Source organism: Mixophyes fleayi, chromosome 6, assembly GCF_038048845.1.
Source record: "Mixophyes fleayi isolate aMixFle1 chromosome 6, aMixFle1.hap1, whole genome shotgun sequence".
Lineage (NCBI taxonomy): Eukaryota > Metazoa > Chordata > Amphibia > Anura > Limnodynastidae > Mixophyes > Mixophyes fleayi.
Window position 1 is genome coordinate 215,629,918 of NC_134407.1, and position 17,674 is coordinate 215,647,591.

Sequence of the window (17,674 nt, forward strand, 5' to 3'; positions counted from 1 at the left end):
TTGTATAGATGTGTATTGTTATGTCACCTTGGATAATTCTTGACCTGCATCCACCCTGTGTGTCTCCTAGAGACCATAGATGTGTATTGAACATTTTAATTGGTTTTGCCTTTATTTGAAGTCTATCTTTCTTGCAAATGCACCCAATAAAGCGCAAAGTTGTTATCAGTAGCATTTATTTTTAACTAATATCCAGTGAAATGGATGTAAAAAAAAAAAAGCAGAACCTCTTAATCCACGGACATATTGTATTTAATGTTTAATCTGACCACTGCATTCTAACATTAATTACTCATATATTTGAAACAATTCCAGGTAATTTTTCTCCAGTTTGTGGAACTTTCCTTAACATCATTGAGGTCAGTCCTCAATTCTTTAAAATATTTGTTCAGCTTTTCCACCTTCTTGACCACACCTTTTCCATCACCGTAAGTGCTATAAACATTAGTGCGTGTTACATTTTTCTCTCCTTCCGCACTTTCGTCAGATATGATGATGGTATCTATTTGAAGAAAGGACAAGTATTTTAATTATGTTTAAGGAAGAAACCGAACACAACTTAATTTTTACCAGAGGGACTTCTACCATTTGCTCACCTTGGACACTGCTTGAAATAACTTTGTGCTCATGTCCCCCCTGGGTCTGTCCAGGCTTGCTGCGGTGATAGTCCATAACGACTGAAATATAGACGCTGTTATTGCTATAACGGAACATGATGCAACCTTACATTTTCTTACATTTTGAAACAGTTTTTAATCACCTTTTTAACCCTAATCCTAACACTAATCTTAACCTTAACCCTAACCCCTAGAATAATACTTACATGACATTAATGACAGGTGGGTCCGTCCATCGCCGCTTAACACAAGTTGCGGTTTCTGATGACATCATTTTGTCAGCAACAGAGGGAGTCATCCCATCAAGTCACCTGCATCCTGGTAAGTAGTTTTCTTTGCAGGTCGCTGTAGTATGGAATCGGAGTCCTCATGTCATCTTCCTTAGTGTCGGGGTAGTCAGTAACGTTAAACTGACTACCACTGGAATTGCAGAGATCTTCAAAAAGAAGGGACAACACTGCAAATAGTGACTCTTTGCATAAACTTAATGTAATTGTCTATAAAAGCCTTTGACACTTATGAATGCTTGTAATTTGACTTCAGTATACCATAGCAACATCTGACAAAAAGGTCTAAAAACACTGAAGCAGCAAACTTTGTGAAAACCAATACTTGTGTCTTTCTTAAAACTTTTGGCCATGACTGTAAGCACAAAAACTGTGCGGTGGGAGCCTAATGGAACGAGTTTCCATGGCCGAGCAGCTGCATGCAAGCCTCACATCACCAAGACCAATACCAAGCGTCGGATGGAGTGGTGTAAAGCACACCGATACTGGGCTGTGGAGCAGTGGAAACGTGATCTGTGGAGTGACGAATCACGTTTCTGTGTTTAGCAGTCAGATGGGCGATTCGGGATTTGGAGGATCCTGGGAGAACATTACCTGCCTGACTGCATTATGACAACTGTGAAGTTTGGTGGAGGAGGGATAATGGTATGGAGCTGTTTTTCCAGGGTTTGGCCTAGGCCCCTTATCTACAGTGAAGGGCAATCTTAATTCTTCAGCATACCAAGTCATTTTGGACAAAGCTTCCAACTTTGTGGGAACAGTTTGGGGAAGACCCTTTTCTATTCCAAAATGACTGTGCCTCAGTGCACAAAGCAAGGACTACAAAGACATGGTTTGAGGAGTTTGGTGTGAAAGAACTTGACTGGTCCCCACAGAGCCCTGACCTCAACCCCATCGTACACCTTTGGGATGAACTGGAACGGAGATTGTGAGCCAGGCCTTCTCGCCCAACATCAGTGCCTGACCTCATAAATGCTCTACAGAATGAATGGGCACAAATTCCCACAGAAACACTCCAACATCTTGTGGAAAGCCAACCAAGAATCTGTTATCGCTGCAAAAGGGGGACCAACACCATATTAAAGGATATGTATTTGAATACAATGTCATTACAGTCCCTGTTGGTGTAACAATCAAGCGTCCAAATATTTTTGCCCATATAGTTAATGTGTGTTTTTAATTGATTCCACAAGATGTTTACCCTTTTTTATGTGTTTATGGAAATATGACAATATATATGTGTTTATTTATTTTTTTAGGAAATATTTTGTTATAGCATCTGACAATTAATGGATACCTATTGATATTCCAGGCTTATAATTCAAAAAGAATCTGGACTAGTCTAAGAAACATTCATTACATCTGATAATGAAAAAATAAGAAATATTAATTAAAATGTATTGAAATAAGAACAGAGAGGTTCAGTTTTGTTCTATTACAACATTTTAATCACATTCTTTTCCACTTTATTCACTTTTTCTTATAATCTATACTTTTAAAGACTTTATTTTCGCCAAATACAGAATGAAATTTGATGGTAATGTCATGGGTTTTTAATGAATATTAATAAAGGATTATGATGTTATAATGAATGAATCAGGAAAGGAGAATGATAGAGATGTAATGATTTATGTCTGGTATTTCTCTTAGGGTTACACTTCTGCTCTACTTGATGAAAGAATGGCTTATAATAATGACAGTTTCACAGTATAACAAGAAAGTTCTACTGATTGTTCTGAGCGGTGTTCAAAAAAACATTTTTTATTAGTCTACTAGTTAATCTCTTATTGCAAAACAAAATTACCTTCTCAACACCCATAAACTCTTTTCACCTTCTCTTCTGTCTCATACCGGACCTGGTGAGAAGGGATACTGTGTTGGGTATAAAATTTCAACCAATGGGAACAAACATATTAAACATTATTAATGCAAAACATCTTGCTTTGGGCTAATTACCTTATTACACAAAGAAGTTTGGACAGGACTGAAAACTCTGACTGCTGGGGAGCATTGAGGAGAAGCTGGTAACTGGTCTGTATTAAGCTGACTGTGGTATAAAGATACTGCTTTTTCACTTGTAACAAATGATTTTGAATGTACATGCTTTTAATCTTCTATTGGTATTCTAGTCTTCAAACCTTCAAGTGTTCTCTGGAAACCCACCACTTCAGACAAGCTTATAATATTCCTCAACCACCCTCTTAATCTCCCTAGATTACCCTATTACCACCCTCTACACAGCTAACACAAGACAATAACCCTCTAACCAACATAGTTGTGTGACTGAGTATACAGCCCACTAAATATATTGTAACCTTTGAATTCTAGCTGGACAAATATTCAATATGATGTAGCACTTACGCTCGTGTTTCAAACAATTGTCCCATAGACTGTAAGCTTGCAAGCAGGGCTCTCTTACCTCTCTGCCTGTATATATTACCCAGTATTGTTTTATTACTGCTTGTTCCCAATTGTACAGCGCTATGGAATCTGCTGGCGCTATATAAATAAATAATGATGATGATATTTGACATGATACAATAGGTGCTGATGTAAAATGTATGCATTATGCTGTTTAAGGACTTAGTGAGCATAAATGCCCTTTACTATACCTTTGAATGTAGGGTGGTAAAGTGTCTGAAAGACTTGTTGTGATATATATATATATATATATATATATATATATATATATATATATATACAGAGAGAGAGAGAGAGAGAGAGAAAGAGAGAGTAGGATCTTATTTGTAATTTGGTTTTATTTGATATGTCTGTATGTAATATGTATATATGACACGTTTATAGCAGAAATGTTGTTTTTAGGGAGATTGTACACTAATATTACAGTAGCATAAAGTTGTCTCTTCCATCAGAACAATAAGACTGGTTATACCCCCAATACAACAATAATAAAAAGATAGAGACATGCAACATAGGAGCCTGTATGCTATATGTATGTATGTGACAGGTATATAGGGGATAGCTGGGAGCAGAACATGTGACGGATTGTGTCCACAACATATGTAATAATAACAAGATACAGACATGTACTAGGAACTTACATTCCTGTCATTTTGTATTCTCCAGTCACGCAAAATATGTGACACACTCGACTTCCGGCTTTTTTCCTACCTGTGCGTTCCACTGCAGATAGGCTTCAACAAAATGGCCGCACGTATAACAAATTCCGGGTGATTAGGAGGAAGCAGAGAGGAGACATTGATGAAAGTGACAGCAGGTAATGATGTTTGTTATTATTATTATACTACAATGCAGATGTACCGTTATCACAGTACACGTGGAGCAGGCTTTGTTGTACTGATACAACGTTACAGGTGGAGCAGACTCTCGTTGTCTGTTAATGGCATAACAGGTAATAGTTGTGGAGCAGACTCTGGTGTCCTGTTGTTATAATACAGTTGGAGCAGACTCTGATGTTTTGTTATTATAATGCAGATGGAGGAGAATATAGTGTATTATTATTATTATAATAATAATAATAATAATAATATGGATGGAGGAGTCTCTGCTGTCACATTATTGTAAAACAAGCAGACTGTCATCCTGTTATTATAATACAGGTGGAGCAGACTCTGGTGTCATATTATAATAAAGGTAGAGACAACCCTAGTGTCCAGTTATTATTAATCACCGGTGGAATAGACTGGTGGTCCAATATTATAATGCAGAAGGAGCAGACTCTGGTATTCTGGGGAAGGGTCACTATGTGATGTGTCCCCTATGTAAGACCCTGTAGGTGTATTAGTGATGAATGGTGTATAAATTATCTCTACTTGTTGAGTAAGGGCACTCCAGAAATCATCTACACATATGGGGGATATTATATCTTATAATATATGAAAAGTTTGTTCTCTATCTTTATCCTGTTTCAGCATATACACTTTCACATTTTATATAATTTCCTGAAAGTCTACTGCTGCCCAGTGGATTAAAATGTTATATAATTTATGAAATATTCCCTCCCTGACACTGGCCTGTGCCTCATTATGCACATTCACATCTTTTTATCTATTTTTTTATTTTATTTTTCTGGAAGAATTTCATTTATTTGAGCCAAAAGACTATAGAGTACTTGACACTTCATATTGCGTACAACATACATTCTTTATACCTTTATAACAAAATAGGTTACAACTTCAGATATGTTGCAAGGCATACCGGTTCATTATCCACTCAAAGTTTGACACCCTGAGAGAGAATGCATCTGTACACATTGGAGGAGATTAAATTGTCAATGATGTGCCGCAGGAGATCTCTATGTCTGGCTGAGCACAATGCCAGCCATTACAGTAAGGAACCTATGCTTATTTTTCCTTGCACCCTTATGGGGTGTGAGGAAAAATGAGTGGAAATTCCAGCCTGAACATCGGTGTCATGTGTACTGGACTGTATCGTGGACTATTCTGGAGACACATCGCGCTGAATTTAATCTCCCCATTGTGTCAGATAGGGCAGCAAGATAATATATCTTCATACATGGCAGGGGCCTTTCCGGCCCATTTAACCTGTGATGTTGAGTTTTGTAGATAGTTGAGGTACGCTGCAGACACATGAACTGTCAATGTTTGAAATAAATAGAGCATGCGTGGTAGGACATTCATACTGTCCTAATACGCCCTGTCCACGAATTGTAAAGCTTATTCCATTTAACGCGGTCTGATTTAATCATGTTCAGTAGAGAGGAGAGGTTGGCAGCGTGGAGATGAGCCTAATGTTTTGTCATTTGAACTTGCAGATATTTAATTTTGTAAGTCTGCCATTTATAGTAAAAATTTAGTTGGATCAGTTTTTTTTAATGATGGCAGTTTAGTTCAAGTCCAGTATCTCCAATTTATCTCTGTTAATTTTGTGCTGATATCCAAGAGAAGATTTAGAAGATGTAAGTGGGCAGGTCAACATTAAAAGGACATCCAATACTATCTTATGAAGTTTATGTCCATCCTCTATCCTTGCAATGCTGTTATTGAGTCTAATCCTTGCAGCTAGAGGCTCCATCCAAGTGCGTAAAACAATCAAGAAAGTGGCTACCCCTGACAAATATCATTATCATCTGGAGGAAGGGTCGAGAAGCCATTAACAAAAATTGTGGCAGATGGATTACAGTAAAGGGCTAAACTACCTTGCAGAAGTTCAACCACAGAACCCAAAAAGGATAGTATCTGTGGCATAAAGTTCTTTCTTGTAGTATCTGAGGCCTGACCGCCAGGGATAAATCCAGATGAACCAGCGAGGACACTACTCACTGCAGCCTCGTTGTTAATACTTTGGCTAAAATTTTAAGTTTTACTATAAGTAGAAATGTCGGATGGTAATCAGAGCATACATTTGGGTGTTTCCCTGGTTTAGTGATGACTATAATTTTGGTTTATGTGAATGCTGGGTCATATTGTATCCTGAACATGATCAAAAGGAATGTGAAATATTGGTGTTTAGATATGTCGGACCATTTTAAAATAAAATCTTCAAAGCAAATTAAATTACTCAGAAATATTGGTAACGTTGTGTCACCTCCAACAAATATTTAACGGGCTACACCCCAGCTCAATAAAGTAAGTTATCTAGGCAAGAATGGTGGGAAATTCCAATTTTGGAGAGTAATGCAGACCTAGGCCCCATATGCTTTTGCTTTTAGTCATAGTGAATTTGGAATTGAAATGGGAAGCCTAATCTATATTTAATTTAATGGTTTCTCAGCTGTCTAGATGATATCCATATTTTATTCCGCAGTGTGGAGAAGGCTAGAAAGGCTCCTTGGAAGTAGACAGACAGAGTATATCTCAATGCTGTCATTATTAACTATTTTGTAGTGGAATTAGTGAAGACATCTGAACACATGCCTCGGTGGTTGATCTGGATGTCCTCTGTGATTGCATTCTAATATGAGACTTTCTAATCTAGTGTCCGGTAGTATCTGCTGAAATGAAGCTTTGAGATATGTCGGTATCCTCTGTTCAAGTTTTGTTTTGATTTGAATGATATTGCGCAAATCCAGTTCACAATACCTTCAAACTTCTGTTTCATCCAATCCACATTTGATCTTAGGGCTGTTAGATCTAGATCATTTGCTTTTGCCTCTAATACATTACTACAGTTATCCAAAATGCAATTTCACATTTTAATTCATCCACTGCCTTATTCATTCTGAAAAAAAACTTGGTTTCCTCCACCCATGAGCTTCATTCTTTGAGGAATCGATTTTTCTGAAGCCTGTTCTGGGCCTGGAGGAGAACTGGAAGGCTTACCCAAGGAAGGCAGGAAGCATCGTCTTTCTCTTATTTTGAAAAACTGGGATGCATCAGCTGATATGGACTTCTTTTACCAATGGGACATTGATGATGAGATGAGTCTTGAAATGGAAATTGAGAAGCTGGGAGGAGAATAATTGAGAGGGGTCCACAAGGGCCTCTGTAGCTGGATCACATAGAAATAACTTATTGTAGAAATGTATTTAAATTAATGGTGCAGACGCCAATTTATATTATTCCAAATGTACTTTTTTTTTTTTATATTGGTATGTGTTTTGTATGAAAATGCATTGATTTCGGAGACAGTATGTCATGTTTAGGTTTTGCAACTTTTCTAGAGGAAATTCCAATGTAGGCATATGTGTGGAGGGGATGCGTTTTTGCAATTCAAATTACTCACCCTTACCTACAAAGCCCTTAACAACAACACCTCTGCATACATCTCAAATCTCATATCAAAATACTTTCCCTCCCGCCATCTTAGATCTACCTCTAACCTGCGCCTTGTCTTGTCTCTGATAACCACCTCTCACTCCCAGCTACAAGATTTCTCCCATGCTGCTCCCCACTTATGGAATTCCCTACCACGCTCAATCAGACTTTCCCACAGCCTTCAACTCTTTAGATGCTCTTTGAAAACCCATCTCTTTTTTTTATAGGTAACCTTATCCTTGATAACACTATTCACACTGATGCACCCTCACAACTATCTCAATCTCCAGTCTGAGCCACACTCGATCCTCTTGTTTCAGCTGTACCCTCTTCCCGTTGGAATGTAAGCTCTCTAATGAGCAGGGTCCCCCATACCCTTTTTTTTTCATGTCTCCATTCATTTTGTCTTGTCTTTTCTTGTTTTACGTAAGTCCTTGTCTTCCCTACTGTACAGTACTGTGGAGCCTTACAAATCTACAATAATAATAATAATAAGGATAGCCCAGCCGTTCCCCAGCAGCATGGACAGGGTGAAATAGGAGGTCCATCCTCTCACAGCCTCAATGCACCAAAGGGTGTAATTTACTCATAGAGCAGTAGGGCATACAGTTGTAGGTGAGCCCACAGGGAGAAACAATGGTGTGTAGAAGCCTTAAATGGTGCACACTCAATATAGATGTAGGTTAGTGGGGTAAGAAGCAAACTATAATTATTGAAGAGTAGATGTGTGTGAACATCTTGTGTACTTAACTAATTTGTTTTTATTTATAATCAGTTTATACTGTCGTTTATAGATTACCCAACTGGTCAGTAAGGATGGACAAAGGCTACTTAACGGAGACAATATTAAACCTCACCCTGGAGATCATCTACCTGCTGACCGGAGAGGTGAGGGGTTCTTTAATTGTCATCACCCATATCTATTAATAAAGCAGGGGCTTGACTGGAGAAGGGTGGGATTCTGGGTATGGCACAATGACATTATTTTTTATCTGTATTAATATAATGGACATACCTGGAGAAGTGAGGGTTTCTGGGTATGGCACAGTGACATTATTTTTATCTGTATTAATATAATGGACATACCTGGAGAAGTGAGGGATTCTGGGTATGGCACAGTTACAGCATTCTTAACTGTATTGATAAAACAGGCACATGTGAAGGATCCTGTTAGTCAAGATGACATCACTCTTATCTATATTAATAAAACAGAGACTAGAAAGGAGAAGGATTCTGGTATAGTCACAGGTGTGTCCTTACTGCAGGCAGTTTAGGCACTAGTAAGTAGTAGTTTTAAGTTCTGTCTATAAATAGCACAATTTATTAATGTTTCTGGATACAAAGGATTACACAGTAATGAAGAAGACATCTGCCGAACGTGTGTCCCCCAGCATCCCCTTTGTATCAGGAGGATGTAGCCCCATCACGGAGCCTCTACCTCACTCACTAATACATAAGAGAAACAATGACCAGAGGATTCTAGAACTCACCAACAAGATCATTCAGCTGCTGACTGGAGAGGTGACTGCTGGGAATGGGACATTATACAGTAACACCAGGAGATGTGTCTGGGTGATGACTGTATCATTGTATGTGTCAGGTTCCTATAAGGTGTGAGGATGTCACTGTCTATTTCTCCATGGAGGAGTGGGAGTATTTAGAAGGACATAAGGGTCTGTACAAGGACGTGATGATGGAGAATCACCAGACCCTCACATCACTGGGTAAGGGGAAATTTAATTTATTTTAAAGGAGAGCACAGTTTTCAGGGCCAACTAGATACATCATCCGCTAATCCCATATAAACAATATATTCAGTCACTGTGTGTCTCCTACAGATGGATCCAGTAACAGAAATACCCCAGAGAGATGTCCCAGTCCTCTTTATTCACAGGATCATACAGAGGAGAATCACAATATTACACAGGTTTATCAGGTAGATGAAATCGAGGGTCTCTCCAAATACGAAAGTGACCTTTCACTATATACATTGTAGAGAACTGTGTAGGTCTTATACACTGATATTCATCATTATTTTGTTTGTAATGTAGAGTGAAGACCTGATTATTATTAAAGTTGAAGATATAAAAGAAAAAGACGAGAAATATGTGAGGGGTGATCAGCAGTGTAAGGAGGAGGAAATCCCTACAGATATCAGCACAGGTGAGTACTATACACTAAATACAGAAGAATCACATATTCTCCTTGTTCAGTCTCTGAAGAGAGGAGCAACACATGGAAGAGGAGTAACAGAGGTCAGAGGAGAAGAGCAACGTAGAGCAGAGGAGAAATATTAGAATGTAATAAAAATTAACCTCAGAACGTGGAGGTGGTTGTTATGGGTGAATTATTCCCAGGGAAGACCAAGAGTATTAGTGTTCACAGGAGTAGCAGCGAAGGATTGACTCCAAGGGATACATGTATGAAACGTCGATTTCTGCAAGTCGCCGGAAATCATCGACTTTGCAGGGGAAATTTAAAACGGTGATGGCTTGTAAAGGCAAACTTAGATTAGTAATAAATTCCATAGTTATACTGGACCAGGGTAACCTGGCACAGGGAGAGGGAGATGAAGGCCAAAAGGAGACTGAGCGGTCTTGTGCTGGGCACCGATGTTACAAGATTGAACTACGTCTGAGCTAAGAATAGGTCACCAGTAATAGCGAGAAAGAAGTGTGATAGTCTTCTTGGTATCGGTATGGCCTGCGAATTAGGAATTATGTGCCCATTTTAGGATTTTACTGTGTAGGGGAGGAGCAACGAAGGTGCGACCCACAGGTGGTGTCTTCACTGAAGCACTAGTTAAAGCCAAAATGTTGGTGGGGTTGATAATAGGCCTGAGCTCTGGAGAGGTGGTGAGGTCGGAATCATTAAAAGATCTTGAGAGAGCATCAGCCTTGGAATTCTTGGAGCCCGGATGGAAGGTTTAAAGTAGTTGAGCCCGAGAAAAGAATAAGGACCAACAAGCCTGGTGGGAGTTGAGGCACTGTGCAGTTTGATGGTAAGTGAGGTTCTTGTGATTTGTAGAGACAGTGACAGGATGTTTAGCCTCTGCCACGAGAGGATGCCACTCCTCCAGAGCAGCTTTGATTGCTAGAAGTTCCTTGTCTTCTATGTCGTAACTCTTCGCGCTGGGAGATAATTTTTTTTAGAGAAGAATCCACATGAAAAAAGGTAGAAGATGCTTTTTTGAGAAAACGGCTCCTACTCCCACAGAGGAAGCATCGACTGCGAGGAAAAAGGACTTGATCTGGTCAGGTTGGACCGGAGCGGTAGTGAAGGCATTGATGGCGTCAGAAGGCCAAACTCTGGGTTGAACCCCTTTACATGTGAAAGAAGTGATTGGGGCAATAAGGGTGGAAAACCCCTTGATGAATTGGCGATAGTAATTGGTGTAGCCGATGAAACTTTGGATAGTTTTCTGACCAGTGGATTGAGGCCAGGTGGACAGGTCCTGTAAGAAGGAGTAGTAGAGCCCAAATGGCGCAGCTCTAGAAAAGATCTACAATGCTGCACAGAATGCAGGGGGTGTCCCTCCCCTGAATAAAACAATATAAACAAAAGATACTGGCGCAAAGTATACCTAAATGATAGGCTTCAGTTATACATTTTATTCATTATAGAGGTTTTTGTCTCCCAAGAGACACTACTTTATTATCTACTAATTTTCAATTCATTACTGTGATATCGCTAAATGTCCGCATGTACTCCTACTACATGGGAATACATGTTACATAACAGTTGCAGCTGTCTAACTAGTCAACCTATACCATTATGTTATGACATTCATATGGTCATTTTATTACTTATATGTTACTATTACCAGTGCACTGGCCTCTTATGTTATTAAATTTGTCATTTCTATTGTACATATGTTTTATTTTCTTGATTAACATTGTATGTAAGCACTGTATTATTATTTCGATTTGTCTATACTACCTTCTTCCTACCATTTAGGTATACTTTGCGCAGGTATCTTTTGTTTATAAGGTCCTGGGAGAAGATTAAGATGTCATCTAGGTAAACCACCACGGAATGATAAAGTAAGTCTCGAAAAAATGTAATTGACGACCTCCTGAAAGATCGCCGGGGCATTTCACAAACCAAAGGGCATTACTAGGTATTCCTAGTGCCATCCCGAGTGTTGAAGGCTGTCTTCCACTTGTTGCCTTGACGGATGCGAATGAGGTTATAATCTGCCTTAAGGTCAAGTTTGATGAAGAACTTGGCTCCATGGATCTGGTCAAACAACTCAGAAATGAGGGGTAACGGATAGCGGTTCTTAATTGTGATTGCGCTTAATTGGCAATAGTCAATGCAGGGTCTCAAAGAACCATTTTTCTTCTTTATAAAGAAAAAGCCTGCTCCAACTGGGGAAGAAGATTTATGATTGAAACCTCACTGAAGGTTTTGGATATGTTCTGCCTTTGGGAATACTCTTGCATGTGATGAGGTCAATAGGGCAGTCCCAGGGACAATGAGATGAAAGATTCTCAGAAGTGGCCTTACTTAATATATCACAGAAGGAAGAGTAGGGTGCAGGAAGAACCAGTTCAGAAGAGAGAGTGAGGCAGGGTACCCGAGTTTCAGGGGTACTTACAGGAGTGATGCAGTGCTTGCTACAGAGAGGTCCCCATGAGGTGACTTGAGCATGGTGCCTTTTGAATTGCTGGTAATGAGCTATCGGCCAAGGATTAATAGATTAGGGTAGAATCAGGAGCCTAATCCACTCTGAGTGTAGAACTCCTCCTACCTGTAAGCAAACTGGTGCGGAAATGCTAGTGACGGAACCATTGGTGACACGATTACCATCAACAGCAGTGGCTGTGGCAAAGGCTGCAAGGGTAGTAGGAGTTAGGTTGCAAGAGCGGCATCGATGAAGTTCCCGAAGGCGGAGATGACTGGCATAAGGAAGTTGAGATTAGTAAAAGGACAGGGAGTAAAAGGTTTAGATCCTAGGACGGCCTCCCTGGTACCTCTTGTGATGGTGCATTTCCCGGCCTTTTTCAGCAGGTGGAAAGAGATGGTCGGTCTCTGCAATAGAGACAGAGGTTATTTTTAAGGTGGCGATTACGCTCCTCCCGAGTGAGGTGTGAGCAGCCAATCTGCATTGGCTCCTCGGGTACCGTGATGGGGTTTTGAAAGCTAGGTGCCAAATGAGAAGTGACCCAGTGTGTATGTTCCCTTTTCTGCGTCCATTCTCTTTGCCGGATGTCTACCTTAAAACAGAGGGAATTTGGACCATCCAAGCTTGAGGGCAGCTTGGTGGAAATCGGATCATCCTTAATTTGGTCCGACAACCCTTGCCAGAAGGTGGCCACGAGGGCTTCATTATTCCAGCTCAATTCTGAAGCCAGAGATCGGAACTGAACCGCATACTGGCCTACAGTGGATACACAACGAGGTTCATCAAATACCTTCCAAAAGGTCTCAATAAAGGAGGTGGAATTTTGCAGGATGGTATCATTGAATTCCCAAAGAAGGTAAGCCCAGATGAGAGCCTGACCGGTGAGGAGGGAAATAATGTATGCCACCTTAGCCCTCTTGGAAGAAAAGTTCTCTGGTGCTTATTCAAACTCTGGCACACTGGTTCAAAAACCCTCTCAATGTCTTAGGGTCGCTATCATATTTCTCCAGGGTAGGAATGAGAAGGCCTCTGGCGGAGGGAGTAGAAACGGCATGACAGGTGTCGATGCAGAGACAGAGGTGACGGGAGCTGCTGGGGATAAACAGAGCACCCTGTAGGAAGTGCATATGAGACTTCCTGGATGCACTGAAGTAACTATGCCTGGTTGGTGTTTTGTTGATCAACCCACTGAGCCAAATGAAGTAATAACTGAAGATTCATCTTTTCCGTCCATGTGACCAGAGTGTATTGTCATGAAACCAGGTAAAACTAGTATATGGAACCTGTTTACCAGTGGTCGGCACCATTGAGTGAAAAGATGGGAAGGTCTAGCAAGTCCCCGATCTTTGCCAGGGACCCCCAAAAGAAGGTATTGACTTCACCGCGTGGGGTGCGCAGGTCGCGGTCCTCTAGGTTAGTCACTGAAGAAACAGGTGGTGATAGAAACATGGTCAGACTATCTTGGGTCAAGCCGGACTGAGGTGAAGTACCAAATCAGTATGCAGAGCGTGGTCAGGGAAGCCAAAGTTAAAGCTGGTCAAGAAACACAGGCAGAATTAAGATCTAGGAGAGAAGTCAAAAGCTGAACTGAGGTCACAACAGGGAAGTCAAGCCAATGGGAACAGGAGCACGGCAAGCAGTCTGGAACAGGTCCATTCTAGCTGGAGCTAGGATGGACCTAATACTCTGGCACCCTAATGTTGCCAGAGTCCTCCTTATATAGAGATTTGTAATCAAACTCCCGGCTGTCAGTGACGTCATTGTCCGCCGTCAAAGACAGGAGAATCGCGTCCTGTCGCTAAGGTGGAATCTGGGACGGCAGAGCGGAAGTCAGGCCCCGTTGCCAGGCTACGGGACGCGCCCGGCTGGAGAAGGAAGGTGATGTCCCCGCACTGCAGGAAGAGTGCGGGGATGGCGCCTGACACACCCCTCGTGTGGCATTCATACTTTATAAATGTATAATAATTTTGCTATGTAACACATGATAGTAGAATTATAGCAGTTGCATCTTCATTTTTAATTTACTCCAGCTGTATAATTCAATCTTGGACATGGATTAACTTAATAACATATGCTGTGTATAGGCAGATTTCGGGACATTCACTTGGGTAAGATTTTGCGGATGTCCCTAAATCTACCTATATAAAGAGTTAAGAGTTGCAGCTTCAATAATCATAATGTTGCTCTTCTATTCTTTCCAGCGGCGCTCCACTCCTCCATGCTGTTCCTCTCCTTTGCACCATGCTAAATTCTCTCTTCTACTCCATGCCGATCCTCTCCTCTGTCCCGTGCTCCTGTCCTCTGCCGCCCCCATTTTGATCTGTGCTGCTGCTTCTTTCCTTTGCTCTATATTTCTCCTCTGCATTGCCCAACACAGCTTTTCTCTGTGCAGCTCCTGTTCACTTTGAAGCAGCTCTACTTTGCCCCCTGCAGCTACTTTTCTCTTTCCCCACTCATCTGCCAATGTAAATTGTGTTTATTTTATTTCCAATAGATGGACAGAACAGCAGGAATACTACAGAGGGACATCTCATTTTATCTCAAGATTGTGAAATAGAAGATGACATTATACAAGATTCATCAGCAGAAAACCATATTTCCCCAAATATACATTTATTACTTCACAGTACAGATATATCATCTGATTTATCTAATTATGATGAATGTTCTCCTGATAACTCAATTATTCTTGCACATAATACAGCTTCTGAAGATGATAAAATATTTCTGTTTCCTGAATGTGGGAAATGTTTTAACAGAAATGATGGACTTCTTGAACATCAGAGAACTCACCAAGGTGAGAAGCCATTTCCTTGTTCTAAGTGTGGCAAATCGGTTACGCAAAAATCAAGTTTTGTCAGTCATGAAAAAATTTACACTGGTGAGAAGCCATTTCCATGTTCTGAATGTGGGAAATGTTTTACACAGAAATCCCATCTTGATAAACATCACAGAAGCCACACAGGTGAGAAGGCATTTACATGTTCTGAATGTGGGAAATGTTTTACACAGAAATCACATCTTGTTAATCACCAGAGAATTCACACGGGTGAGAATATTTTTCCATGTTCTGAGTGTGGAAAATGTTTTACACTAAAATCACAGCTTGTTAATCATCAGAGAATTCACACAGGGGAGAAACCATTTTTATGTGCTGAGTGTGGGAAATGTTTTACACAGAAATCAGTTCTTGTTAATCACCAGAGAAGTCACACTGGGGAGAAGCCATTCCCATGTCTTAAGTGTGGGAAATGTTTCACTCGTAAATCAAGTCTTTTTGAACATCAGGGGATTCACACAGGTGTGAGGCCATTTATATGTTCTCAGTGTGGTAATTGTTTTAAACGCAAATCAACTCTTGTTAATCATCAGCGTATCCACACGGGTAAAAAGCCATTTACATGTTCTGATTGTGGAAAATGTTTCACTCGTAAATCAAGTCTTTTTGAACATCTGGGAATTCACACTGGTGAGAAGCCGTTTACATGCTCTCAGTGTGGAAAATGTTTTATACAGAAAGCAAGTCTTTCTAAACATCAGAGAATTCACACAGGAGAAAAACTTCCATGAGCTGAGTGTAAGATATAAAACAGGGTTACAGTATCACTTATAGCACCATAAACACTATTAATTTTATTCATTTTATTAAAATGAAGGATACATACATGTACAGATAGTACGCTCAGAAAGGTACTTCAGCATCAACGCAATGTAATTTAAGCACGGTGGCTAAGTGGTTAGCACTTCTGCCTCCCAGCGCTGGGGTCATGAGTTCAATTCCCGACCATGGCCTTATCTGGGTGGAGTCTGTATGTTCTCCTCGTGTTTGCGTGGGTTTCCTCCGGGTGCCCCGGTTTCCTCCAACACTCCAAAAACATACAGGTAGGTTAATTGGCTGCTATCAAAATTGACCCTAGTCTCTCTCTCTCTCTCTCTCTCTCTCTGTCTGTGTGTCTGTTAGGGAATTTAGCTGTAAACTCCAATGGGGCAGGGACCGATCCGATATGAATGAGTTCTCTGTACAGCGCTGCAGAATCAGTGGCGCTATATAAATAAATGGTGATGATGATGAACCACAGAATCACAGAGTATCTTTATATATTCTAAAATCTCACTGGATCCAGTAATTCTGGTAAAAATATTACTGGTAAACGATTTCCTCGTCTCCTGACAGCAGCCGAATGTCATGTTCCCTGTAGGTCCCAAGGACTTCTCGCCTTCTTTAGACTTGATTCAGAACATTATGGACATTTATTAAATTGAAAACCTGATGGCTCCTTTAATATGCATATTGGAGATGTTGGTTCTGGTGCTCATTGGATACAGGAAACTAACGGCTGGTACCTGCTTAGTTCATTTCTCAGAATACAAAAAATTGTGTAACTTCTGTGTATCACCTCTCCTGGTTCCTCTGGTTTTCCCACTTCTTTACCTCTCTTCATTCTTTGAATGGAAAACTCATTGATGCAAGAAGGTGTTATTTATGCATAATAAGACTATGGTTGGGGAAAAAAAATGTAAAAACTAAATCTCTTCCTGTCATTCACTTTACCCAGGTGAGATTATTTATTGTGAAAATCTGAGCGCTGATGGTACATATTGATGTGAAAATGTTTGGATTCTATATTATTTTATTGAATTGCTGCATTGTATATTTATCTTGTTTTAATGTTCCGCCTTATTAAAACAATGTGATTAAAATAAAAACTTGCCACTCACTTTGTCAGTTACAAATATAGGGAAGTCTCACCCCGACCATGCTCAGGAGCCACTTCAAGCACTATACGGAGCCTAGGGTGTCAATATCCTTTTGTGAATGCATTGAAACACACTGTAGTATCTGTGGTCAAGTTTATTGTTCCCTAAAGTCCTATAACAGCCATCTTGTTTTTAAAGCACATTTATTTTGTCCCAGTTTAAATTAATTCTAGGGGAAAACCAAGTACATCACAGAACAAGGACAACTTGTCCTAACTGCAGGATCGCTGCCACCATGTTCTGGTTTACAAGAAGTTTGCATTCAGGATAAAAATGGTTCTTTGCTGATTTGGATCAAATTTGAGTCAAGAAAAAGTTGTTGTTTACAAGGACTGCAGCAGCATCTCACTGATCACATATAAACACCGGGGGGAAGACATGTTAGATAATATTACAGAAACACTTGTCCTTGGTTCAAGAGAGAGGGCAGCCATTTTATTTTACACCAGGACTGCACCAAAATCTTACTGCCCATCTAGTTTACTAGATGTGCACATTTTATGAGAGGTATATACAGTATATTTACATTCCTGTTACAGTATGTGGATCCAGGTTACAGTTACAGGTTTATATGTATGATGATTACCCCTATTGCTACCAAGGGGCAGGGAACCTTTTGTGCCAGCTATTTTTAAATTTGTGGTATACATAAACCTTTGCCTCAGTCTTGTGAATGTATTTCTGTTT

At 40.2% G+C, this 17,674-nt stretch overlaps 1 protein-coding gene and 1 long non-coding RNA gene across 2 annotated transcripts; one reads left to right on the forward strand and one right to left on the reverse strand.

Annotated features, from left to right (window-relative positions):
- Positions 1–273: 273 nt before the first annotated feature.
- LOC142160056 (uncharacterized) lies at positions 274–4,259 on the reverse strand. Its single transcript, XR_012693039.1, has 5 exons — positions 3,967–4,259; positions 2,709–2,760; positions 824–1,053; positions 597–677; positions 274–502 (listed from the first exon to the last, which is right to left on the reverse strand). It is a non-coding gene; the product is annotated as an uncharacterized LOC142160056 (long non-coding RNA).
- LOC142159916 (uncharacterized) lies at positions 4,057–16,972 on the forward strand. The gene is made up of 6 exons (XM_075214793.1): positions 4,057–4,142; positions 8,397–8,490; positions 8,947–9,326; positions 9,441–9,538; positions 9,654–9,765; positions 14,724–16,972. The coding sequence occupies exons 3-6, from the start codon at positions 9,194–9,196 to the stop codon at positions 15,797–15,799; spliced, it is 1,419 nt and encodes a 472-aa protein (XP_075070894.1). The 5' UTR covers positions 4,057–4,142; positions 8,397–8,490; positions 8,947–9,193; the 3' UTR covers positions 15,800–16,972.
- Positions 16,973–17,674: the final 702 nt, after the last annotated feature.